Consider the following 26,008-nt stretch of genomic DNA (forward strand, 5'->3'; position numbering starts at 1 on the left):
AAAATATACATTCGGAAGGCACAGGGGGGAAAGGAGATCAAAATCCACGTCCGGTCCATTTGATTCATCCAGGACCTGTCTGCTAGGCTGAGAGAGAGACACAATAAAAACATTCCGATCAGACAGTCACTGGAGGAAAAGGGGACCAAGTATCAGATCAGCTTCGCAGCAGTGCTGTGGCTATGGAAGGGAATGCAAAGGATGGAATTCACAACCGTTGACAAAGCTCTAATCAAGCTACAAGAAACCTTCCCAGAAACCTCCCAGTTGGAGGAGGAGAGTCCCCTGCTCTGAGAAGAGGACAAAGTAGGAAACAACGAGGAGCGCACCAAGCTACAGTTGAAGTCGGAAGTTTACATACACTTAGGTTGGAGTCATTAAAACTCGTTTTAACTCGTTGACAAGTCGGTCAGGACATCTACTTTGTGCATGACACAGTCATTTTCCCAACAATTGTTTACAGACAGATTATTGCATTTACATTTACATTTACATTTAAGTCATTTAGCAGACGCTCTTATCCAGAGCGACTTACAAATTGGTGCATTCACCTTATGACACCTTATGACACCACCTTATTGCACTTGTAATTCACTGTATCACAATTCCAGTGGGTCAGAAGTTTACATACATTAAGTTGACTGTGCCTTTAAACAGCTTGGAAAATTCCAGAAACGCATACTTCAAGCAGACCCCAAGCATACTTCCAAAGTTGTGGCAAAATGGCTTAAGGACAACAAAGACAAGGTATTGGAGTGGCCATCACAAAGCTCTGACCTGAATCCTATTGAAAATGTGTGGGCAGAACTGAAAACGCGTGTGCGAACAAGGAGGCCTACAAACCTGACTCAGTTACACCATCTCTGTCAGGAGGAATGGGCCAAAATTCACCCAACTTATTGTGGGAAGCTTTTGGAAGGCTACTAAAAATGTTTGACCCAAGTTAAACAATTTAAAGGAAATGCTACCAAATACTAATTGAGTGCATGTAAACTTCTGACCAACTGGGAATGTGATGAAAGAAGAAAAAGCTGACATAAATCACTCTCTACTATTATTCTGACATTTCAAATTCTTAAAATAAAGTGGTGATTCTTACTGACCTAAGACAGGGAATTCTTACTAGGTTTAAATGTCAGGAATTGTGAAAAACTGAGTTTAAATGTAGTTGGCTAAGGTGTATGTAAAACTTCCGACTTCAACTGTCTATACAGTGATGCCTAAGACCAGCTTATAGTAAGATGAGACAATATATGTTTCCCCTCCCCAATACAATCTATACTCTACTTTCCCCAAATAACTGTTATTCTCTATCGAGTAACGATAGAAGTAGCCGATGCCAATGGGCTACATAGACAGTGAAAAGACAATTCAAAGGGGGAAATACAGCATGTATGTCAATAACTGCTTGGCTTGGCTTGGGTGAAGGCAAGGATGGGAGGTACAGTAGGGATAAGCTTAGCTTGGGTGGGTAAGGGTGGGCAAGTATGGGAGTTTGGGACAAGCTTGGCTTGGGTGGAGAAGGGGGGATAAGGATGGGAGGTTGGGACAAACTTGGCTTGGGTGGAGAAGGGGGGATAAGGATGGGAGGTTGGGACAAGCTTGGCTTGGGTGGAGAAGGGGGGATAAGGATGGGAGGTTGGGACAAGCTTGGCTTGGGTGGAGAAGGGGGGATAAGGATGGGAGGTTGGGACAAACTTGGCTTGGGAGAAAACAAGGAAGGAGGGATGGTTTTTGATGATTTTGGCTTGGGAGAGAGAGAGACAGAAGGAAGGATTTAACTATATTACAATTGAACTTAATGTATTTTTGTGACCTGCAAAAATGCTGTAAAATGAATAAGAGTTCTGGACAGATTAGGAGAGGATGTCAAGTTATTATTATTTCTTGTTTGTCATTATAGCTTAGATTCAATGGTAGTTATTGTTGAGAGTGGAGAGGGGCTCTATCCGAGGGATTGGGACGGGGTGACTGGTAGGGCATCAGACATTTCTCTGAAGTGTGTGTTGGACATCCACTCATCTCACTCCAGTCTCTTGGTGGACCCACTCTCCACAAGTAGACTCCCTCCCACCAGTCACTATATTTTAATTTAATTGACAAGGTAATACAAATTGACCACAATACTTAAGTGGCAGTCTTTCTCCAATGTATGTATAATGACATGATCCACAGACATTTTGTACACTAGGGGAGGAGTTAGAGCTTAAAATCGCTAAAAAGGCACAGCACCTCAAAGAACAAAGAAGTACTTTGCCTTATTTTTTTGTGTGTTTTCTTTTAAATATCTGCTCAGCCCACATGCTCACACACTCTATACACTGAGTGTACAAAACATTAGGAACACCTTCCTAATATTGGGTTACACCCCATTTTGCCCTCAAAACAGCCTGAATTCATCGGGGCACTCAAACTGGTGTGCCTGGCACCTACTACCATACCCCGTTCAAAGGTACTTAAATATTTTGTCTTTGCCCATTCACCCTCTGAATGCCTCACACACAATCCATGTCTCAATTGTCTCAAGGCTTTAAAATCCTTCTTTAACCTGTCTCCTCCCCTTCATCTACACTGATTGAAGTTGACTTAACAGTTGACATCAATAAGGGATCATTTCTTTCACCTGGATTCACCTGGTCAGTATATGTCATGGAGAGAGCAGGTGTTCCTAATGTTTAGTACACCCAGTATATATATGTAATGTAAACAATAACTATGCATTCATATTATGACTCTCCCTTTCCATGGAATGCCCACTGCCCTCATATGACATGTCTGCTAAAATATTTTATATGGTTCTTCAATAATAGACAGAACAGACAATGTTACCTTTGATTTCATACAATTAAAGACCAACAAAATACAACGTATTATGTGGAATGTGCACAGGCTTCATGACGGGGCCAAAAAAGATATGGTTCTTGAACACTTAAAGAGATTGTAAGCAGATGTGGTTTTCCTGCAAGAGTTACATAAAAAAAAATTGACATTACATTTTTAAAGAGGAGCTGGGTCGGAGAGGCCTATGCTGCCACCTACTGTAGTAACATTAGAGGTGTAGGCATTCTGATAAATAAGAATACACCTTTTCCCTTATATCCCAGCACATGGACCAAGAAGGCCATTTTCTAATGTTGAATTGTACCTAACATGGTGAAAAATAAACATTGATTTCAGAAAAGGATACACGTATGATATGTAATATATACAAAACCTTGCAGAAAGCCTATCTAACTGACAAAAAAATAACTATTGGAATCAAGACTGATATAGGCAAATATAGAGGGACTGTTGGAACATAACTAATGAAATTACAGTTAACAAAAATGTATTTATACAAGAGGCAAAATGCACAAATTCTACAGAAGAATGGCAGAGTCATGTCTGTCATGACTGTCCTGTGAGGATCAGAATGGGTCAGATCAGACTGGTGGGGGGTGACAGTAATCAGGCTGCTCTCCTTCCCACAGAGGAAAGAACGGGAGCAGCCATTCACACTTGGTCATAAATTAAGTAGGGGGAATTTCTCTCTTTACCCTTTTGTATCAACTGAAGGAATGTTCTTTTGTCTCCAGAGACTTTTGCCCGCCCAAAACTCTAACGTCCAAAAAGTGGATAATGGAACAATAATTCTAACATAAAGAATTTGGGGAATGGTCAGTGGGGAGATGTAGAAAACTAATGTCATATTGTTTTTAATTTTGTGATGTTTTAAAAACTGTATGGACCAAATACTGTAACTTGGAAATGATACCCCCTTTATCTGTCAAGTGTTCATCCAATATGTTGCGAATACAATATGAAAAATTATGAAATTGTTTTGTTAAGATTGGAATGTGATTTTAGTTCTCTAATAAGAAAATTGTTTTTGAGAATACCTTGCACAGTAACTAGCCACGCCCCGAATGAGGTAAGAAGAGCATGTCAGTGTCACACCCTGGCCTTAGTTATCTTTGTTTTCATTATTATTTTAGTTAGGTCAGGGTGTGACATGGGGATGTATGTGTTTTGGTTTGTCTAGGGGTTTGTATGTTTAATGGGGCAGTGTCTTGTCTAGGTGTTTGTATGTCTATGGCTGCCTAGATTGGTTCTCAATTAGAGACAGCTGTGGTTTATTGTCTCTGATTGAGAGCCATATTTAAGGCAGCCATAGGCATTTGGGTTTGTGGGTAATTGTCTATGTCTATGTTCTATGTGTGCACTTAGTTCTGTTTAGCTTCACGATCGTTTGTTTTGTTCATTTTGTAAGTGTTTTTTTTTTCCTTCATTAAAGAAGATGTATTTTTCACGCGCTGCGCCTTGGTCCTTTCTTTCTCAAGAAGACAATCGTGACAGTCAGTGTGATGGAACCGCCCTTTTCGACCAGAGTGCTTAAAAGGACTGGCTAAGAATTAACATATCAGACCAGGAAACATGAGGCGGGTAGATTCATATTGGAAATGGTTGAAACATTGAACCTCAACATGAGGTGAAGAAATAAACTCACCTTCCTTTAGACCAGAGAAACGAAGAGCTGCAGCTCATGTCCATATTGGTCCGAATCCTGAATACCAACACGAGGAGGAAGACGTGAGAAGCTCATCTCAGACAATCACTGGTACAGCTGATTAGATTTCTTAAGTCAGATATCAAGAAAAGCAAATCTAAGTGAGACTATCCTACTAAGCTCATCCAGAACGGGAACCGTTGTCATGGCTGGTTATCTTCCAGAGTCAACAACAGTGGAAGACGGGAAAAAGGAGACCTGTTTCAGACAATCAGAGCCATACAGCTGGAAGGCCAACAACTTTCCGAGAAGGCTTGGTTCCGACCAAGATAAACGTCAAACGGCATTCAACACGTAAATACATTCATTATTTCTTATTCCAAACGGGCGGCTGTTCGAGTGCAAGGTTTATGATTAATGTGAGGACAGTCCTAGAATGTATCCACAACAAGTGTCCCTTTTCTCTCTCTCTCTCTCTCTCTCTCTCTTCCCCCTCTCCATCTATGTTGTAACAAGCCATTATACCTTGTCAGTCCACTAGGGACCTTTGTCTCATGTAAGTGTGTATGTGTATTCTGTGTTATTTGTGTAGTACTGAATCATGAGCAAGACTGGGGTTTTTGCAGATCCAAGAAGGTTATGATTAATATGTTGACTGTGTTATGGATGTTATTGGTAAAGAGCTTATAGAGTTTAATTTGGGAGATGTAAACTCTCTAAACAACTTCTTTCGTGGTGACCCAAATCCTAATGAGTTAATTGTTACATGACTGACTTGCCTAGTTAAATAAAATAATAATAATAATAATAACAATAATAATTGTTACATGATTAATTTAATTTGGTAACAATTAAACATAGTTAGTGGATTAAATAAATAACAGTCATCAGATTAATGAAAGTAAAGTCACGATATGTCTTAACCCCCTAGAGTCGATGTACGCGCCCCTGTAGAAATCGAATTATCATAATAAAAAATCTCCATGCAAGTCTGACAGTTTAAGACAGAGATATCTGTTTTCCTGCATTGGATGCCGATGTCACACTTCCGCATCTGAGGTGAAAGGTGACAGAGCTAGACCAAAAATTGGTCTCCTCACAAAATTGTCTGTGGCGTCCGAACGGTTTGACCCCAACAAGCGTCTTAGGACTTGTCTGAAGTCGGTACAGGTGATCTACCAACTTCTGTTTGTAGCGTTCAAACAGTTTGGGCTACACACTAAAATGACCCCTCTTTGGAAAGGTGAGACTCTCAAAAACACGTACATGGCGGTTTTGTCCTAGGACGCCCCACAGGCCTCAAGACTCGTCTGAAGGTCCCATGGTATCGCTTAAGTAGAATATAGAATATTTAGTGCCAAAAATAAGCGGTGAAATAGATGTAACAAATAAAATAACAAATGTTTCCTGATCTTTCTTATATCTCTCAGATATAGAACAGACACTTCCGGACAAACTTCCTTTAGAGTTTTTGGGGGGACCAACAGTTGTTTCATGTAGTGAATCTGTTATTCAATGCATTTGTATGAGAAATAAATCGTTTTTCATCAAATAATTGTTTTATATATATATATTTTTTATACTTCAAGGGGTCTTAAAATTCGAAATAAAATAGCCAAATGATCCTTGGTATGACCTTAAAAAATTCCATATAGCGTAGCAGAACCCCGCCCCAAGTGTGAAACTAACAAAGGACTCAATAATTGATACCTCCTGGGAATGCTATTAAGTCCAAAAGTTATTGTCGGAGTTAGAGTTGACTATCAGGAAGTTTTACAATATAAGTTTACTTTTAATCTGTCTATCAAGACATGCCATATGAGGGTGCTGTGAAATACCCAATGGGGTGGACCAAACTTTTCTCATCAATGATTTTGAAAAAAATTCCACTTAAAAACTGGAAATCAAATTATCCTCCATCATTACGACAGTAGATGAATCAAATGTATTATTATTTAAATATTGAAAAGTTGTGGGCTACGGAGAAAAAAATAACATTTCAAATTGATGCCATATGGCATAGAGTGCTTGCAACAAGCATTGGAAACTACCAGGGGATGAAGGATGAGGGGGAGTGTGGTTGTGAGACATATGTGATGTGTATGGTTCCGGTGGAAACATGTGGGTCTGAGCAGGTGTGATGTGTATGGTTCCGGTGGGAACATGTGGGTCTGAGCAGGTGTGATGTGTATATGGTTCCGTTGGGGAAATGTGGGTCTGAGCAGGTGTGATGTCATTGCTGTTTGTTGAAAGTTGTGTGCATCTGGTGTCTGCGTTATCTTTTCTTCATGCATAGTTGCTATTTAAAAAAACGAAATAACTAAAAACATTTAAAGAAATAACAATGAGTGAACTGATGCACAAGCATCACTGCCCTATAGTGGCTAGCTAGAGCCCCCAATCAGGCAGTGTTAAGCAGTCTGATGAACATGATTTTAGGCAGCACAGAACGCAGGGAGCTGGGTCTGTTCTGAAACAGATGGACATGAAGAGTGTGTCATTACGTAGGCAGCTGATTCTCTCTCTCCCTCGCTCTCTCTGCTGCTGGCCAGTGCCATAGATAAACAGATAAACCGGCGTCTGCCAGGAACTTCCTGAAGGTGTAGCATGATGTGTGTTAAAGGAATGTAGGCAACATACAGTACAGTACAGCACAGTACAGTACCGTACATGGGACGTGCATACGGCAACAGCCCTAAGGATGTAGATCATTCTGTTTCGTGGATGAAATGAGGACAGATAGCACTATATCATGTCATAAGCTCAATGTGCATGGAGCTTACAGTACTTCATCTCTGTGAACTGCATACCACAGGAGCGGAAGTCATTTAAAGGTGGTTAACCACTTCTGTGCAGGCCAGAGTATAGGTAACCATGCTGAGTACATTTGGGTCCCCACTCTGTAATCTTACATCAGATTAAAGCTATATTTCTTGCAGTGGGGTTTGGTTGAGCAAATTAATCAACCATTATTAAAGCAGTTATTACTCTAAACAAATGCATATTGCAGTGAAATATCTGTGGTCTGGTCACAGGAATGGAGAGAACCATAGACACTCAGTCATTACCTTCATGAGTCAAGTGAGAGTAGGATCTCTCCAGTGGGCTGCTATGGAAGTGGCACTGTGGCCCATTTCTAATATGTCTGTAAGAGAGAGAGTGTGTGTGCGTGTGTGTGAGCTTGTGTGAGCAGACAAACAGTGCCAGGCCGACTATGCAGACTCCCTGTGGGTTAACACATGTTTCTGCAGTACAGGAGACAACACAGACCTCTCCATCCATCTCCCACTGTGGACAACACTGCAGCTGCTCTGCATGGAATACAGATGGGACAGAGTCTGAGAACGGTACAATTAGCCAACATACTAAACTTGTTCTTTGATTGAGAGGCTTTGGAATGTTTGATGAGGACAAGGTGGGAAGAAGATTGTAGCTTACATTACTCTTCACTACATTCCTGGCTTATATTTATCTTCTGTGGAGGATATGTGGGTTTGGACTTGGAGTAAGGTCAGGGGACTGAGAGTTTGCTTTGATACTTTTTGTGTAATCATGCCTGGAGGAGATACAAGGGGGAGTGAGACTAAAAGGAGATTCTGAAAAGTTTGAGAAGATGAGAATCACTCGGCTGGAGGCCTGGACTCAACAGAAATTTAGGAATAATAAAAAAAATTGTTCAGACATCAGATGATTTCAAGATTACACAGAGGAAGTAAATTATAAAATATGTTTGTGCTGATTAACAATCCAGATCATGCTGTATATATCAAATTTGTTTCGAATTGTGAATGGTCTTTATTCATGAGTGTGGTTGCTGCAGTCACAGTCTGAACGCACCAGCCCTATCCTCTCACCTTCCACCGTACCCAACTCACTGTTCCAATACCTGCGGACAGATCTCTATCATACTGAAAAATATATAGAAATGCAACATGCAACAATTTCAAAGATTTTACTGAGTTACAGTTCATTTAATGAAATCAGTCAATTGAAATGAATTCATTAGGCAATAATATATGGATTTCACATGACTGGGAATATAGATATGCATCTGTTGGTCACAGATACCTTGAAAAAAAGGTAGGGGTGTGGATCAGAAAACCAGTCAGTATCTGGTGTGACCACCATTTGCCTCATGCAGCGCAACACATCTCCTTCACATAGAGTTGATCAGACTGTTGATTGTGGCCTGTGGAATGTTGTCCCACTCCTCTTCAATGGCTGTGAGAAGTTGCTGGATGTTGTTGGGAACTGGAACACGCTGTCGTACACGTCAATCCAAAACATACCAAACAGGCTCAATGGGTGACATGTCTGTTGAGTATGCAGGCCATGGAAGAACTGGGACATGTTCAGTTTACAGGAATTGTGTACAGATCCTTGCGACATGGGGCCGTGCATTATCATGCTGAAACATGAGGTGATGGCAGCGGATGAATGGCACGACAATGGGCCTTAGGATCTCATCAAGGTATCTCTGTGCATTCAAATTGCCATTGATAAAATGCAATTATATTTGTTGTCCATAGCTTATGCCTGCCCATACCATAAACCCAACCTCCACCATGGGGCACTCTGTTGACAACGTTGTCATCAGCAAACCGCTCTCCCACACAACGCCATACATGTGGTCTGTGGTTGTGAGGCAGTCCGGTTGGATGTACTGCCAAATTCTCTAAAATGACATTGGAGGCGGATTATGGTTGAGGAATGAACATTCAGTTCTCTGGCAACAGCTCTGATGGACATCCCTGCAGTCAGCATGCCAACTGCACCATCCTTTAAAACTTGAGACATCTGTCATGTGTTGTGTGACAAAATTGCACATTTTAGAGTGGCCTTTTATTGTCCCCAGGACAAGGTGCACCTGTGTAATTATCATGCTGTTTAATCAGCTTCTTGATATGCCACACATGACAGGTGGATGGATTATCTTGGCTATGGAAAAAATGCTCACGATGAGAGAATAAAGCTCTTTGTGCGTACGGAACATTTTGGGATCTTTTATTTTATCTCATGAAACATGGGACCAACACTTAACGTGTTGCATTTATATTTTTGTTCAGTGTACATGACCTATTGTGTTAGCTTCCTCACTTCCTTCCTTCCGTCTCATGGTTCTGCCCCCCTTTCATTTCCGATCCCAAGACTGCTCCAAGCATACTGTAGGTTTGAAATCAGTTTCCCTGTGTCTACTGAGTCTGGGTGTCACGATCGTCGTATGAGTGAGACCAAGGCGCAGCGTGAGTAGAGTTCCACATATTTTTAATAAACTGAAAACTCACCAAAACAATACAATAAAGCACAAACAAAACACTATACAAAATAGTGCTGACAGGCAACTACACATAGTCAAGATCCCACAAACACAAAAGGGAAAAATGGCTACCTAAATATGATCCCCAATCAGAGACAACGATAAACAGCTGTCTCTGATTGGGAACCATATCAGGCCAACATAGACATACAAAAACCCTAGATGACCCACCCTAGTCACTATCACGCCCCAACCAACACAGAGAAAAACAGCTTACTATGGTCAGGGCGTGACACTGGGCTGGTCTCAGTTTACACAGAAACCAACAGACAGAGACAGACACAGACAGACACACACATCTCAGTCAATTCAGTCCCATTCAAAATCATATTTTCTCTAACCCTAAACCTAACCCTAACCTTAACCTTAACCCTAACCCTAACCGTAACCCCAAAACCTAACCTTAACTATAACCCTAAACATAACCCTAACTCCTAACCCTAAAATGAATTCTAACCCTAACACTAATTCTAACCTTAACCCTAAACCCCCTAGAAATAGCATTTGACCTTGTGGGGACTAACAAAATGTCCCCAGTTGGTCAAATGTTTGTTTAATTTACTATTCTTGTGGGGACTTCTGGTACCCACAAGTATAGTTAAACGCGTCCACACACAGAGAGATCCTGGCTATTCCTTTGAAGCTGTCTGTCTCATTGAAGCCTACTTATTACAGTCTCAGTGGGTCTGTGGTGTTCCTTTGTTAGCAGACAGACTGGCTCAAACATACAGGCTCAACATTCCAGACATCTGAGATGCCTGCTAGACTGGTTGAAACTGCAAGGAGAGGAGAGACAGAGAGGTGAAGAGAGAGGGACAGAGAGAGAGAGCGCCTCAAAACCTAATGTATACCTGGCCCACCACTCCACCCTGGACTTGAACAGCTTTTGCGACCTAAAAGGTATGTATCAGATGCTCAACATAATCTGCTCACACCTACTGTAATGGTCCTTTACCTAAACCACACAAAAACAACGAGACACTATGGAACACAAAGCTTTAACTATCTCATCCTGGAATATACAAAGTCTGAGGTCATCTGTCTTTGGCCTAAAGAGCAGGAACCCAGACTTCAAAGAATTTGTAAATACAGACATTGTCATCTTACAAGAAACACGGTATAAAGGAAACGGACTCACTGGTTTGCTCTCTAGGTTACAGAGAGCTGGTAGTCCCATCTACAAAACTACCAGGTATGAAACAGGGAAAAGGGGTATGCTAATTTGGTATAGAGCAGACCTAACCCAATCTATTAAATTAGTCAAAACAGGAACATATCACATCTGGCTAGAAATGAGTAAGGAAATGATCTCAACAGAGGAACATGTCCTCCTGTGTGCCACCTATATCCCTCCAATAGAATCCCCATACTTTAACGATGACAGCTTCTCCATCCTGGAGGGATGATCAACAATTTCCAGGCTCAGGGACATGTACTAGTACGTGGCGACCTAAATGCCAGAAATGGACCCAACAACCTCAGCACACAGGGGGACAACATCTGCTTGGAGGCGACACCATTCCCTCCCCCATATGCCCCCTAGACACAACTACGATAACATAACCAACAAAAACGGATCACAACTCCTGCAGCTCTGTCTGACACTGTACATAGTCATGTGTCACGGCCGTTGGAAAAAGAGGACCAAGGTGCAGCGTGGTGAGCGTACATTTTCTCTTTATTTCGAAATGACGCCGACAAAACAATAAACAATACAAAACGTGAAGCTCAAAAGGCTATGTGCCCTAAACAAAGTCAACTTCCCACAAAGACAGGTGGGAAAAAAGGCTACCTAAGTATGGCTCCCAATCAGAGACAACAATAGACAGCTGTCCCTGATTGAGAACCATACCCGGCCAATACATAGAAATAGAAAATCATAGAAACACAAAACATAGAATGCCCACCTGTTACGTTCCCCAGTTTCTGTGTTCTGTTTTGTATTTTAGTGTGTGTGTTTCAGGAGATGGCTTCCTGAAATACTCCCCAACCAGCTGATTGGTCAACCCCAGGCTAATTGGTGATTGGAGCTGACCCCGCCCCTCGTCAAGAAGCAGCTGACTCTAATCACCATTGCCACCTGAAGATAAAAGCCAGTGTTCCGCCCAGGAGATAGAGAGAGGAGAGAGATGAGATTTGGAGTAGAGATTTGGAGATTGAGAGAGAGAGAAAAAAATTAGATTGTGATATAGTGTTGGTTGTGTATCAGAAAGTGTGGTATGTACTGTTGTTGTTGGTAGCAGTTTTTTCTATGTCCTGTGTTTGTGAGTGTTTGTGAAATCGTTAATAATTACTCTGTTTTCGTTTGTTCCCAGGGGGGAAGGAGAAGGCACTTTGGGAGTGCTTAGGCAAGAGGCCCGAGGGCATACATATACCCGTAGTATATTTACTGTCTAGGCACACTAGGTAAGACCTGGGCGGACCACCCCCTGTATTTTGGTTAGGGCACCAGGCGGTGTTAAGTTAGGTAAGTTAAGTGGGTAGGCAGGTTAGATAGGAGAGGGGGAACTTTGATATTTACTTTCTTTGCTTTGGTTCCGTCCAGCCCCTTTTCCCCATATTACCGTGTAAGAAAATAAATTCTAGTAAACGGTAAATTCTGCTTTTGGTGTCATCCTTACTCGCACCTACAGTCCATACCTCTTGCACTTCAGAGAGTTGAGTTGTAGCAGGGAGTTGCGTTCCCTCTTCTCAGAGGCGTGCGTAACACCACCCCATTTCACGCCCTGACCGAACAAATAGAGACATAAAAAGGATCTCTAAGGTCAGGGCGTGACACAATGGTAGGCTTCGAGGGGACTCCTATGGTAGGTACACCTATAGGTCATCTCTTGGCAGTAGTACTGACTACTTTATCACTGACCTCAACCCAGAGTCTCTTAGAGTGTTCACAGTCAGTCCACTGACACCCCTATCAGATCTTAGCTCAATCTTTTATACCCTTGGGTAAAAAGGGGGCATTTTCATCACACTGACACGCTCTCTGGGCTTCCTGGGGCGTGGCTAGTTATGAGGCAAAGTATCCTAATTACTATGATCTTGTTAGAGAACTAAAATAACAATCCTAATGTCACAAACATTCTCTTCACTTCTCTTCATATTTTCTACACCACGTAAAGGATGTAAACCTGATAAACCTAGTGTAAAAGCTCCTTGGGTTACAATGTTTTCGTTATAACGTCTTTATATAATGACATAATGACATCACAACATAGACATTAATTGTCCATATTCCATCTCTCATCATTCCCAACACTCAAATGTTAAATATATTGTCCCAGTGTTCATAGTCTGATGTTAAAATTTTGGGTGGCAAACTCTCCTATAACAAAAAGACATTCCATTCACCCATACTAGAGACCAGAAAAGAGTCGTCTGCTGCATTAGAATTTACGATCGATGTGAAGTGCCATAAACCCCCCCCCCCCCCCAGAGAGGGCTCTGTATACGCTGATCCACTGTCCTGATCTTTGAATCCTCACAGGAGAATCATGACAATATCATACGACAGACCACGTATTCACCCTGCACACCCTAAGTGGCAAGCAAACAAACCAAAACAAAGGAAAAGTCTTCTCATGCTTTGTTGATTTCAAAAAAGATTTTGACTCAACTTGGCATTAGGGTCTGCTACACAAATTGATTAAAAGTGGTGTTGGGGGAAAACATACAACATAATAAAATCTATGTACACAAACAAGTGTATGGTTAAAATAGGCAAAAAACACACATATTTCTTTCCACAGGGCCCGGGATGTGAGACAGGGATGCAGCTTAAGCCACACCCACTTCAATATATATGTCAACAAATTGGCGAGGGCACTAGAACAGTCTGCAGCACCCGGCCTCACCCTACTAGAATCTGAAGTCAAATGCCTACTATTTGCTGATGATCTGGTGCTTCTGTCCCTAACCAAGGAGGGCCTACAGCAGCACCTAGATCTTCAGCACAGATTCTGTCAGACCTTGGCCCTGACAGTAAATCTCAATAAGACAAAAATAATGGTGTTCCAAAAAATACACGAATACAAATTCCATCTAGACACCGTTGCCCTAGAGCACACAACTTTACACACCTCGGCCTAAACATCAGCGCCACAAGTAACTTCCACAAAGCTGTGAACGATCTGAGAGATAAGGCAAGGAGAGCCTTCTATGCCATCAAAGGGAACATAACATTTGACATACCAATTAGGATCTGGCAAAAATACTTGAATCAGTTACAGAACCCATTGCCCTTTGGTTGTGAAGTATGGGGTCCGTTCACCAACAAAGAATTCACAAAATGGGACAAACACCAAATTGAGAGTGCATGCATAATTCTAAAAAAAACATCCTATGTGTACAACGTAAAACACACAAAAAAATGCATGCAGAGCAGAATTAGGCACATACCTGCTAATTATCAAAATCCAGAAAAGAGCAGTTAAATTCTACAACCATCTAAAAGGAAGCGATTCCCAAACCTTCCATAACAAAGCCATCACATACAGAGAAATTAACCTGGAGAATAGCCCCCGAAGCAAGCTTGTCCTGGGGCTCTGTTAACAAACACAAACAGACCACACAGAGGACCCGGACAGCAACAGAACTCCCGAGTGGCGCAGCGGTCTAAGGCACTGCATCTCAGTGCAAGCGGCGTCACTACAGCTCCTGGTTTGAATCAAGGCTGTATCACATCCGGCTTGGATTGGGAGTCCCATAGGGCGGCGCACAATTAGCCCAGCATCGTGCGGGTTTGGCCAGAGTAGGCCGTCATTGTAAATAAATAAAAATTCTTAACTATCTTGCCTACTTAAATAAAGGTTAAATGAATACAAATAAAATATAATTACTTGACACATTGGAAAGAACTAACAAAAAAACAGAGCACAAAATAAAATGTTATTTGGTCCTAAACAGAGAGTACACAGTGGCAGAATACCTGACCACTGTGACTGACCCAAAATTCAGGAAAGATTTGACTATGTATATTCCGTGAGCATAGCCTTGCTATTGAGAAAAGGCCGCCGAAGGCAGACCTGGCTCTCAAGAGAATACAGGCTATGTGCACACTGCCCACAAAATGAGGTGGAAACTCAGATTACACAGACCCACAAAGAATTAGAAAACAAATCCAATTTTGACAAACTCCCATATCTATTGGGTGAAATACCACAGTGTGCAATCACAGCAGCAAGATTTGTGACCTGTTACAACACTGTATATAGATATAATTTGATATTTGAAATGTTTTTATTCTTTTGGAACTTTTTTTTTGTGTAATGTGCATATGTTTCCCATGCCAAGAAAGCCCCTTAAATTGAAATTGAATTGAGAGAGAGACACTTGCTATGGTTTGAGAGAGAGAGAGAGAGAGAGAGAGAGAGAGAGAGAGAGAGAGAGAGAGAGAGAGAGAGAGAGAAAGAGAGAGAGAGAGAGAGAAAGAGAGAGAGAGAGAGAGAGAGAGAAAGAAAGAGAGAGAGAGAGAGAGAGAGAGAGAGAGAGAGAAAGAGAGAGAGAGAGAAAGAGAGAGAGAGAGAGAGAGAAAGAAAGAGAGAGAGAGAGAGAGAGAGAGAGAGAGAGAGAGAGAGAGAGAGAGAGAGAGAGAGAGAATTGCTATGGGTTTTATGGCACAGGCCTTTGACAAGCCTCTCAGGGACATGCACGTAGGTTGTACTTAATCAAAACTGATAGAGTCCTCATAGTTAAGCAAATATGAGTACGACTTCACATGCATTCCCAGACCAGTACATCATAGCAGACATCTCTGGCTGGGGAGATTTGCATGTCTATTAATGAATACGTGTACAGTGTGAAATTACAGTGAGCTATAAAAGTATTGGGACAGTGACACATTGTTTGTTGTTGTGGATCTATACTCCAGCACTTTGGATTTGAAAATATACAATGAATATGAGGTTAAAGTGCATACTGTCAGCTTTAATTTGAGGGTATTTACATCACTTTTTGTACCCCCCTCCCTCCCCATTTTAGGGGACCAAAAGTCTTGAGAACGAATTCAACGTATATGTGTATTGAAGTAGTCAAAAGTTTTGTGTCACGCCATGACCTTAGAGAGCCATTTTATTTCTCTATTTGGTTTGGTCAGGGTGTAATGTGGGGTGGGCATTCTATGTTTTGGATTTCTGTGTGTTTGGCCGAGTGTGGTTCCCAATCAGAGGCAGCTGTCTATCGTTGTCCACAAAATCATCTGAAACACAACCAAAACAAAGAGCAAATGCATCCAACACATGTGTAGAGTCAAATTGTCAAAGGAATAGGGGACCAGTCAAAAGTTTGGACACACCTACTCATTCAAGTATTTTTCTTTATTTTTACTATTTTCTACATTGTAGAATAATAGTGAAGAGATAAAAACTAGGAAATAACACATATGGAATCATGTAGTAACCAAAAAAGTATTAAACAAATCTAAATATATTTTATATTTGAGATTCTTCAAAGTAGCCACCCTTTGCCTTGATACAGCTTTGCATACTCTTGACATAATAAAGAAAAACCCTGGAATGAGTAGGTGTGTCCAAACTTTTGACTGGTACTGTATATGTGAATTTGTCCCAATACTTTTTGTCCCCTAAAATGGGTGGACTATGTACAAAAAGTGTTGTAATTGCTAAACGGTACACCCGAAATGGATCAAAATACCTTGAAATTAAAGCTGACAATCTGCACCTTCATTTCAAATCCAAAATGCTGGAGTACAGCGCTAATACAATGTCCAAAAACCTTTGTAGCTCACTGTATATGAGGTTTTAAAATTCCTACTAGTACAAAGCTGTCTTGTTGTTCAATGACTGTAATTGCTGAATTATGTATAAAACTTTGGTAGCTGTGTCTCTAGATGCAAGGTGATTCTAGACGTGGTGCTATTGCTTTTTATCTTGTTACAGTATATAAAACGTCAGAGTCACAATGCAAATCTGTGAGAACCCAGTGATCGGAGCAGACGCATCGTGTGAGTAAAATTGCATTTTCACTAAGGGTTCCAGGTCGGGGCTGTGTTGTGCATGAGTCCATGAGTGTGTGCATGTGTTTGTGCGTGTCGGCGCGTGTGTAAGACTTGAAACAAAATGAATGAAGTGACAGTTTTTGGGAAACAGGGCAAGGCAGGCAGGCAGGTGAGCGGGCTGACTAGATGATTCAGTAGAGCGTACCAGGAGAATCCCAGTCCCACTCCCCAGGAATGTCTGGTATTCCTCCCTCCCTGCAGGAGGTTCTGATCCCCCTGGCTGTCTGTGGAGCAGGGCTCATGCTGGGGTTGCTTGGGCTGGGGGTGGAACTCTTGTGGCTGCTGGGGCTGGAGCTCTAGGTGACCAGGCCCCCCTGACAGCCTGGGAGATAGAGGTTGGACACCTGGCTGATAAAAGAGTAACCAACCACCAAGAATGCAGGTCACTGTCAACCCCAGGGCTGACGGGGTGAGGATGTTTAGGGGGTGAGGAGGGAAGGAGGGAAGGAGGGAAGGAGGGAAGGAGGGAGGCCTTGTCAGTACCGTTAGTGGTGGCCAGTAGTAGAGAAAGTATCCAATTGTTATACTTTAGTAAAAGTAAAGATACCTTCGTAGAAAATGACTCAAGTAAAAGTGAAAGTCACCCAGTAAAATACTACTTGAGTAAAAGTCTAAAAGTATTTGATTTTAAATATACTTAAGTATCAAAAGAAAATGTAATTGCTAAAATGTTCTTAAGTATCAAAAGTAAAAGTAAAAGTATAAATAATTTCCAATCCCTTAAATTAAACCCAAAAAATGTATACAGCTGAAGTCGGAAGTTTACATACACTTAGGTTGGAGTCATTGAAACTCGTTTTTCAACCACTCCACAAATTTCTTGTTAACAAACTATAGTTTTGACAAGTCGGTTAGGACATCTACTTTGTGCATGACACAAGCCATTTTTCCAACAATTGTTTACAGACAGATTGTTTCACTTATAATTCACTGTATCACAATTCCAGTGGGTCAGAAGATTACATACACTAAGTTGACTGTGCCTTTAAATTCCAGAAAATGACGTCATGGCTTTAAAAGCTTCTGATAGGCTAATTTACATAATTTGAGTCAATTGGAGGTGTACCTGTGGATGTATTTCAAGGCCTACCTTCAAACTCAGTGCGTCTTTGCTTGACATCATGGGAAAATCAAAAGAAATCAGCCAAGACCTCAGAACAAAATTGGAAATCTCCACAAGTCCGGTTCATCCTTGGGAGCAATTTCCAAATGCCTGAAGGTACCACGTTCATCTGTACAAACAACAGTACACAAGTATAAACACCATGGAACGACACAGCCGTCATACCGCTCAGGAAGGAGACCCGTTCTGTCTCCTAGAGATTAACGTACTTTGGTGCGAAAATTGCAAATCAATCCCAGAACAACAGCAAAGGACCTTGTGAAGATGCTGGAGGAAACAGGTACAAGAGTATCTATATCCACAGTAAAACAAGTCCTATATCAACATAACCTGAAAGGCCGCTCAGCAAGGAAGAAGCCACTGCCCCAAAACCGCCATAAAAAAGGCAGACTACAGTTTGCAACTGCACATGGGGACAAAGATCATACTTTTTGGAGAAATGTCCTCTGGCCTGATGAAACAAAAATATAACTGTTTGGCCATTATGATCATCATTATGTTTGGAGGAAAAAGGGAGGACCTTGCAAGCCGAAGAACACCATCCCAACCGTGAAGGACGGGGGTGGCAGCATCATGTTGTGGGGGTGCTTTGCTGCAGGAGGGACTGGTGCACTTCACAAAATAGATGGCATCATGAGGTAGGAAAATTATGTGGATATATTTGAAGCAACATCTCAAGACATCAGTCGGGAAGTTAAATCTTGGTCACAAATGGGTCTTCCAAATGAACAATGACCCCAAGCATTCTTCCAAAGTTGTGGCAAAATGGCTCAAGGACAACAAAGTCAAGATATTGGAGTGGCCATCACAAAGCCCTGATCTCAATCCTATAAAACATTTGTGGGCAGAACTGAAAAAAGTGTGTGCGAGCAAGGAGGCCTACAAACCTGACTCAGTTACACCAGCTCTGTCAGGAGGAATGGGCCAAAATTCACCCAACTTATTGTGGGAAGCTTATGGAAGGCTACCTGAAACGTTTGACCCAAGTTAAACAATTTAAAGGTAATGCTACCAAATACTAATTGAGTGTATGTAAACTTCTGACCCACTGGGAATGTGATGAAAGAAATAGAAGCTGAAATAAATTATTCTCTCTACTATTATTCTGACATTTCACACTCCTAAAATAAAGTGCTGATCCTATCTGACCTAAGACAGGGAATTTTTAATAGGGTTAAATGTCAAGAATTGTGAAAAACTGAGTTTAAATGTGTTTGGCTAAGGTGTATGTAAACTTCCGACTTCAACTATATATTGTTTTGAATGTATGCATAGCCAGGGGAACACCAACATTCAGACATAATTTACAAACTGAGCATGTGTGTTTATTGAGTCTGCCAGATCAGAGACAGTAGGGATGACCAGAGATGTTCTCTTGATAAGTGTGTGAATTTTCCTGTCCTGCTAAGCATTTAGAATGTAACAAGTACTTTTGGGTGTGTGTTAGAAAATGTATGGAGTAAAAAGTACATTATTTTCATTAGGAATGTAGTGAAGTAAAAGTTGTTCAAAATATAAATAGCAAAGTAAAGTACAGAAACCACAAACAACTACTTAAATAGTACTTTAAAATTGTTTTACTAAAGCACTTTTACACCACTGGTGGTGGGTGGGGTAGATGAGTTGAAAAACAAGGGTATCTGTTTTTGTCTTTTTATGTTCATAAGTGGTAATTCATTTGAGATCAAAGGTAGAGAAAATGTTACAACATCATTGAGGTCTTCGCCAGGAGTCCAAGGACCAGTTGACTGTCCTTGGTAATAGGTAGTAACATTACTAGCAAGCTGAGTATTTCAATCGTCAATCATGCATAGCAATTTGACACAAACAGGTTTAAAGCTTATTTCCTGCAATTCTATATATTTTTGTCATGGGGTGCAGAGAACATTTTGCCATTTTAAAGCAAATTTTCTTCCAATTCTATACATTTTGCCATGTTTAATGTGTATTCATGTGATATTTGAGTGACTCAAACATTACAACAAAACCTATGGGATAGAAACATTAGCTGACATGAGCTAGTTGATCTGGACATTTTGTATAAATATATCTCTAAGGTATGAAATGACTGACATTACAACAGGAAAACTGATGATGCACTACCCAATTTTGAAATTGCACCTTTTGTGTTTTATTACAACTTTCAAGAGTGAGTTAAAGGAAAAAAGGAACCACTGTTTGGGAAACACTGTGTTAGGCTACAAGTGAAAAGACAGCACTGATGAACGCCTCTCACACGGGAGTTGACTATGACTAACAGTTAGTAGATAAGAGCTGTGCAGGCAGGTCAAAGTCCTCATATTCACTGGTCAGTCTGGGATGACTGAACAACACAGTGAATCACCGTCTCTATGTACATTAGAAGTAGGCTACAGGAATACTGTGAAATGTCAAAAAAACACTGACTTTCTGTTGAGTTTATACAGCCACAGTTTCAGTTATATTCAGATGAAGGTAATACAACTGAAATGATGACGTGAAATGAATCACACTGCAATAAAGAGTAGTGTGCCCCTTTGTCTATGTTACATAAGGTCACAGATGTTGAATGCACTGAGGTGAAAAGAAAATAGAGGAAGAGGAAGAAAATGGAATGGTAAGTTGTTGCAGTATGCACAGTCAGTTTTACCAAACTGGTAAGTTGTTGCAGTATGCACAGTCAGTTTCACCAAACTGGTAAGTTGTTGCAGTATGCACAGTCAGTTTCACCAAACTGGTAAGTTGTTGCAGTATGCACAGTCAGTTTCACCAAACTGGTAAGTTGTTGCAGTATGCACTGTCAGTTTCACCAAACTGGTAAGTTGTTGCAGTATGCACAGTCAGTTTCACCAAACTGGTAAATTGCTGCAGTATGCACAGTCAGTTTCACCAAACTGGTAAGTTGTTGCAGTATGCACAGTCAGTTTCACCAAACTGGTAAGTTGTTGCAGTATGCACAGTCAGTTTCACCAAACTGGTAAATTGCTGCAGTATGCACAGTCAGTTTCACCAAACTGGTAAATTGCTGCAGTATGCACAGTCAGTTTCACCAAACTGGTAAATTGCTGCAGTGTGCACAGTCAGTTTCACCAAACTGGTAAGTTGTTGCAGTATGCACAGTCAGTTTCACCAAACTGGTAAATTGCTGCAGTATGCACAGTCAGTTTCACCAAACTGGTAAGTTGTTGCTGTATGCACAGTCAGTTTCACCAAACTGGTAACTTGTTGCAGTATGCACAGTCAGTTTCACCAAACTGGTAACTTGTTGCAGTATGCACAGTCAGTTTCACCAAACTGGTAAATTGCTGCAGTATGCACAGTCAGTTTCACCAAACTGGTAAATTGCTGCAGTATGCAGAGTCCGTTTCACCAAACTGGTAAGTTGTTGCAGTATGCACAGTCAGTTTCACCAAACTGGTAAGTTGTTGCAGTATGCACAGTCAGTTTCACCAAACTGGTAAGTTGTTGCAGTATGCACAGTCAGTTTCACCAAACTGGTAAATTGCTGCAGTATGCACAGTCAGTTTCACCAAACTGGTAAGTTGTTGCAGTATGCACAGTCAGTTTCACCAAACTGGTAAGATGCTGCAATATGCTAATGAGTGCACTGGGTACACCAGCTATGGCTTCTCACTTGCTTGTTTATGTGTATTAGACACTTTGTTGCATATGTTTGTTTGCAGAGAACATTAATGACTTAGCCACTCAGAGTGAAGATGTGAATGTTGCAATAATTTCCCACAATGGGGAGAGGGATTAATACTAATGGATACATATACACAACTGAGCACAGTACTTTCTCCACAGCTTTTCATTCATGCCCTATTGTACTATTATTTGAATTGGGCCAAGCTCAATTCCCGAGCTAGCAGATATGTTACAAACTCAAGGGATAGGCGCGCGCATACACACACAGACACACACACACACACAGACACACACACACACACACACACACACACACACACACACACACACACACACACACACACACACACACACACACACACACACACACACACACACACACACACACACACACACACACACAGTAGTGTAACTGAGTAAATACCACAGGAATCTCCCTACAATACTTCACCTTAACCACAGGAATCCACTAATCCAAATGAAAAGAAAGACTTGAAGTATAGATTCAGGGGGCTTGCCACTGCATTCATGGGTGAACCTAAGCCTCCCTGTAGCTGTAGGCACCTATGGGCCTTCAGTACCCCACACAGGGACACATTGATAGAGATTCTACCTGCTCAGATGATCTTGGTGCAGTAACAGGATCCCCAGCCACCTGGGGAGGGAGAGATCCGATCTTCCCCCACTGGTCTGGGTATGAGAGTGCAGTGCGTGCTCTATTCCCATGGACCATGCTGGGCCTGGTTTTGCATGGGAACCAACAGGTTAAAGCACAACAGAGCTCTTATCGGTTGCCCAGGTGTAGAGACTGAATATGCTCGTCTCTCATTAGAGTCAAGGGGAATTTGCTGACTCATGCGTGAAGCCGCTGGCAAAGGCATGGAGAAGGCTCTGAGATCTCCTTCGCATTACAGCTCAGCGTTTTGTTTACTCTGTCTGGGTCTCTAGGTTTGATGATACCCGGCTTTGACATGTAAACAAACAGTATGCAGCAATGTTGAGCATCAATTAACATGCTGGTTTATTTGACTACAAAGTTATTTTAAACATTAATTAATTGGCTCTTTCTGGTATTATAGTCTCAGTTGTTATGCAAAATAAATAAGCTGAACAAACCCATGCTCTGCAAACACAGGAGGTGGGCCCTTCCCTAGCATGAAAGGGGCCAGGGTTTTATGACAGGGCACTGCCTTTACCATGGATACACTAGTGCACTACTCATACAGTACATCAGAGAGGTGGTAAACAGTGAAACCAACTTGTTATATAACACAGTTAATGATTTTCCCAGAGAAGTGCTCTTAGAAAATAGTTGATTGTGTGTGTGTGTGTGTGTGTGTGTGTGTGTGTGTGTGTGTGTGTGTGTGTGTGTGTGTGTGTGTGTGTGTGTGTGTGTGTGTGTGTGTGTGTGTGTGTGTGTGTGTGTGTGTGTGTGTGTGTGTGTGTGTGTGTGTGTGTGTGTGTAAACCAGCATGACCAAAGTAATGACAGACAGAATGGTAGTTTCGTGTGTGTGGTAAAACATACCACATACGTCTCAAACGGTATACTACAGTATTTCCACTGACAGGGTGAATCTGGACATTTGGCGTTGGCTCCACATAGTGCTCCCCAGAGCCATGCGTGCTGCTCCCAAACTACCCAACATATCCTGACATGAATGAGACTGATTACAATCACAACAACAACACACAACATGAAGGCATGCAATGAAAAGTGAAATGTCAAAAAGCAGAAGTACAATGCAAATTGCCCTTTTACTCTCTCTCTCTTCTCTCTCTCTCTCACTCTCACTCTCTCTCTCTCTCTCTTCTCACTCTCTCACGCTGTCTCTCTTTCTCCCTCTATACTCTCTCCCTATCTCTCTTTCTCTCTCTCACTCTCTCTCCCTCTCTACTCTCTCCCTGTCTCTCTCGCTCTCTTCTCTCTCTCTCTCTCTCTCTCAGACAGATGTTCAGCAAACCATGGGCAATGGGTCAAGCTCATCTAAGTCCCAGAGAGCTTCCAGAAATAACCCAGTCAGTCGGCCCGCTTGCGAGTGGTGTCTCTACTAATGAGTACTGCATCTGTCTGCATTAGCCACACTTTGCTATGGGACCACAACAACACGCTATTCTCTTACACGACACTGCTCTCTTCCACTGACTGTAACTGAGATGGAGTTAAATTGGCATGAGAATAAAAGAGCGAACTGTAAGATGTAAGATGTAAATTCTGGTTAAGGAAATAAGGAAAGCTGAACAAAGTGTGACTTTTTAAACTCTGAGGAGTTAGAGGGTGCATCATTTGTAAAATGTGGCAGGTGATTGTGTGTAGTCACTGGGCTACACACATCCAGCCAATGTGAGATCCTAATCTCTGACCCTTGGTAGCTTTAGCTCTCCTTGCCAGGCCAGCCACAGACAAACAAAAGCTGGATGACTGTCACAGAGTCTTCATGTCAAGCAGTGATCCTGTTCTGCTGAAAACAAGATGACCAGAGAGTGTCACATTCCGCTGGCCTACTTTACATGGCTGACTGTTGTGTTTCTATTGTCCCCATGGTTTTATCAGACTCACATCACTTGTCAGCAATAAGAGCATTCTCCTCTGGCCTCTTTCTCTCCTTTGACTATACAGTGTGTGTGTGTGTGTGTGTGTGTGTGTGTGTGTGTGTGTGTGTGTGTGTGTGTGTGTGTGTGTGTGTGTGTGTGTGTGTGTGTGTGTGTGTGTGTGTGTGTGTGTGTGTGTGTGTGTGTGTGTGTGTGTGTGTGTGTGTGTGTGTGTGTGAGCAAGAGAGAGGCTTTTCAGGACAAGGCCCCCATCCCACCGTTTCCCAGTCTTTCATTGAATAGATTAACAAACGTTTTGTGCAATAAGTCTAATATCTGAACCATATGTGTACTTGTCTATGTGTTATATAATTACTTTCAAATAGAACAATTACCTTGTCGGACAGTTTTCAACCTGACGGGACCCTTGCAACGATTCATCACAATCAAGACGTCATAGAGTGGCAATCCAGACACCGACAAACCCTCAACTTCCAGCAGTAACTCCCCCTCAGACAGTTGTCCGTTTTTATAAACCAAAACATCCTCTCTAACTTCCCCGATGTATGGAAACTCTCCATTCTCCGCACCGCCGCGCAGCTCCACATTCAGCTCCCCGCGAGCAGCCCGACTCACAGCGCACTCGGTAACTTTGGTGATCCAGTGGTTTTTCTTCTGAATTACTTTTGACATGGTGAAGGATCCAGACGAAAACCGTTAGTTTCATAGGATTATTAAAAAAACAGGTGATACATAACACACACGCCTGCTTTCGAAACACAGAAAACTTTAGGTTGTTTGAACGTGACTCCAGGTTGGATCATTTTCGTTCTTCTTTTAACCTAAGGCATAATGTTCCTCTTGCGCAGCTGTCCGGGCTACACATCCTATTCCCATATTAAGATCAAATACTCAGATGTTGTTGTTGGCTTCCCATCTTTAACAACCTGCATGCTATCTTGATCCAAAGAGTTGATCTAATCCGATCTCTAGATTGTCCGCTTTACTTTCACTAATAATAATATATTAGCCTACGCCAAGACCCCGCATATGTCTATTCTCCTGCCACAATACTTTTAATCCCACATTTATTATTCAAGAATAGCCTTACAGAAACAGTTACTTTTACAAGTCCTATGAGTTGAGAAAGCTGTTCACTCAGCCCTCTGCGCCTTTAAGCAGGTAGCATAACAATTTATACTATTTTGTTCCTGCAATCAGGTTCTGCTGATAGTAAATGGAATTCATGCGTCCTGACAGTCTTGACTGCAGCGTACTGGAGAAGGGAAATCCTGAATACACCTATTACAGGGTCCTAATGCTCCACCCTCATATATCTACACACGCATTTCTGCCCTGTAAACCGGATTACATCCGCCCACAGTGTTTATAATCCACTTTAGGACAAGGCTGCACAGTGCACGATTCTAATGACTTGCGAAACTAAAAGGTAGGATCTATTCATAAATCCTCAAACTTTTCTATTTGTAAATGAAACCCTTGAAGTTTGAACTCCTTGACTGTTTCACATCAGTTTGGTCTACTTTAAACTCCTTACCGGTTCAAAACAAGGATGAGGAAGAGCTCTCTCATGGCCCACATGTTAGCATCCATTCATCTGGAGATGTCATCCTGTGTAAATCAGGGGTCACCTCATCCCCTCCCTTTACAGTTGTATTCCCACACAGGATTAGGGGCACATGCCTTGTAATGCCTTGGTTTTAAATCCTCAAGAAAAGCCCTAACACACTACTAAAACTTTGACATGTCTGCCACAACCACAAAAACGTGTACATGTATGCCACAACCATAATGTAACCATATTGTCCAAAGAACACTTATTAAGACAACACCTTGAAGGTGCACTATGCAGAAACCGCTCATCCATTTCCTCGTTGCAAAAATTTGAATA

General features: G+C 41.7%; 1 protein-coding gene across 14 annotated transcripts in view; it reads right to left on the reverse strand.

Annotated features, from left to right (window-relative positions):
- Positions 1 to 25,352, reverse strand: part of LOC129861054 (membrane-associated guanylate kinase, WW and PDZ domain-containing protein 1-like) — a 245,176-nt gene extending 219,824 nt beyond the window's left edge. For 8 of the 14 annotated variants that reach the window (XM_055932117.1, XM_055932116.1, XM_055932113.1 and 5 more), the window contains exon 1: positions 24,492 to 25,348. In XM_055932117.1, coding sequence (XP_055788092.1) covers positions 24,492 to 24,789 — 298 coding nt within the window. In that variant the 5' untranslated portion in view covers positions 24,790 to 25,348. Of the gene's footprint in view, positions 1 to 24,491 lie in introns of all 14 variants that reach the window. The other 6 variants (XM_055932119.1, XM_055932118.1, XM_055932124.1 and 3 more) reach the window with 4 other exon arrangements.
- Between the last annotated feature and the right edge of the window lie 656 nt (positions 25,353 to 26,008).

The sequence above is a fragment of the Salvelinus fontinalis genome, chromosome 8 (assembly GCF_029448725.1).
Source record: "Salvelinus fontinalis isolate EN_2023a chromosome 8, ASM2944872v1, whole genome shotgun sequence".
Classification (NCBI taxonomy): Eukaryota; Metazoa; Chordata; class Actinopteri; order Salmoniformes; family Salmonidae; genus Salvelinus; species Salvelinus fontinalis.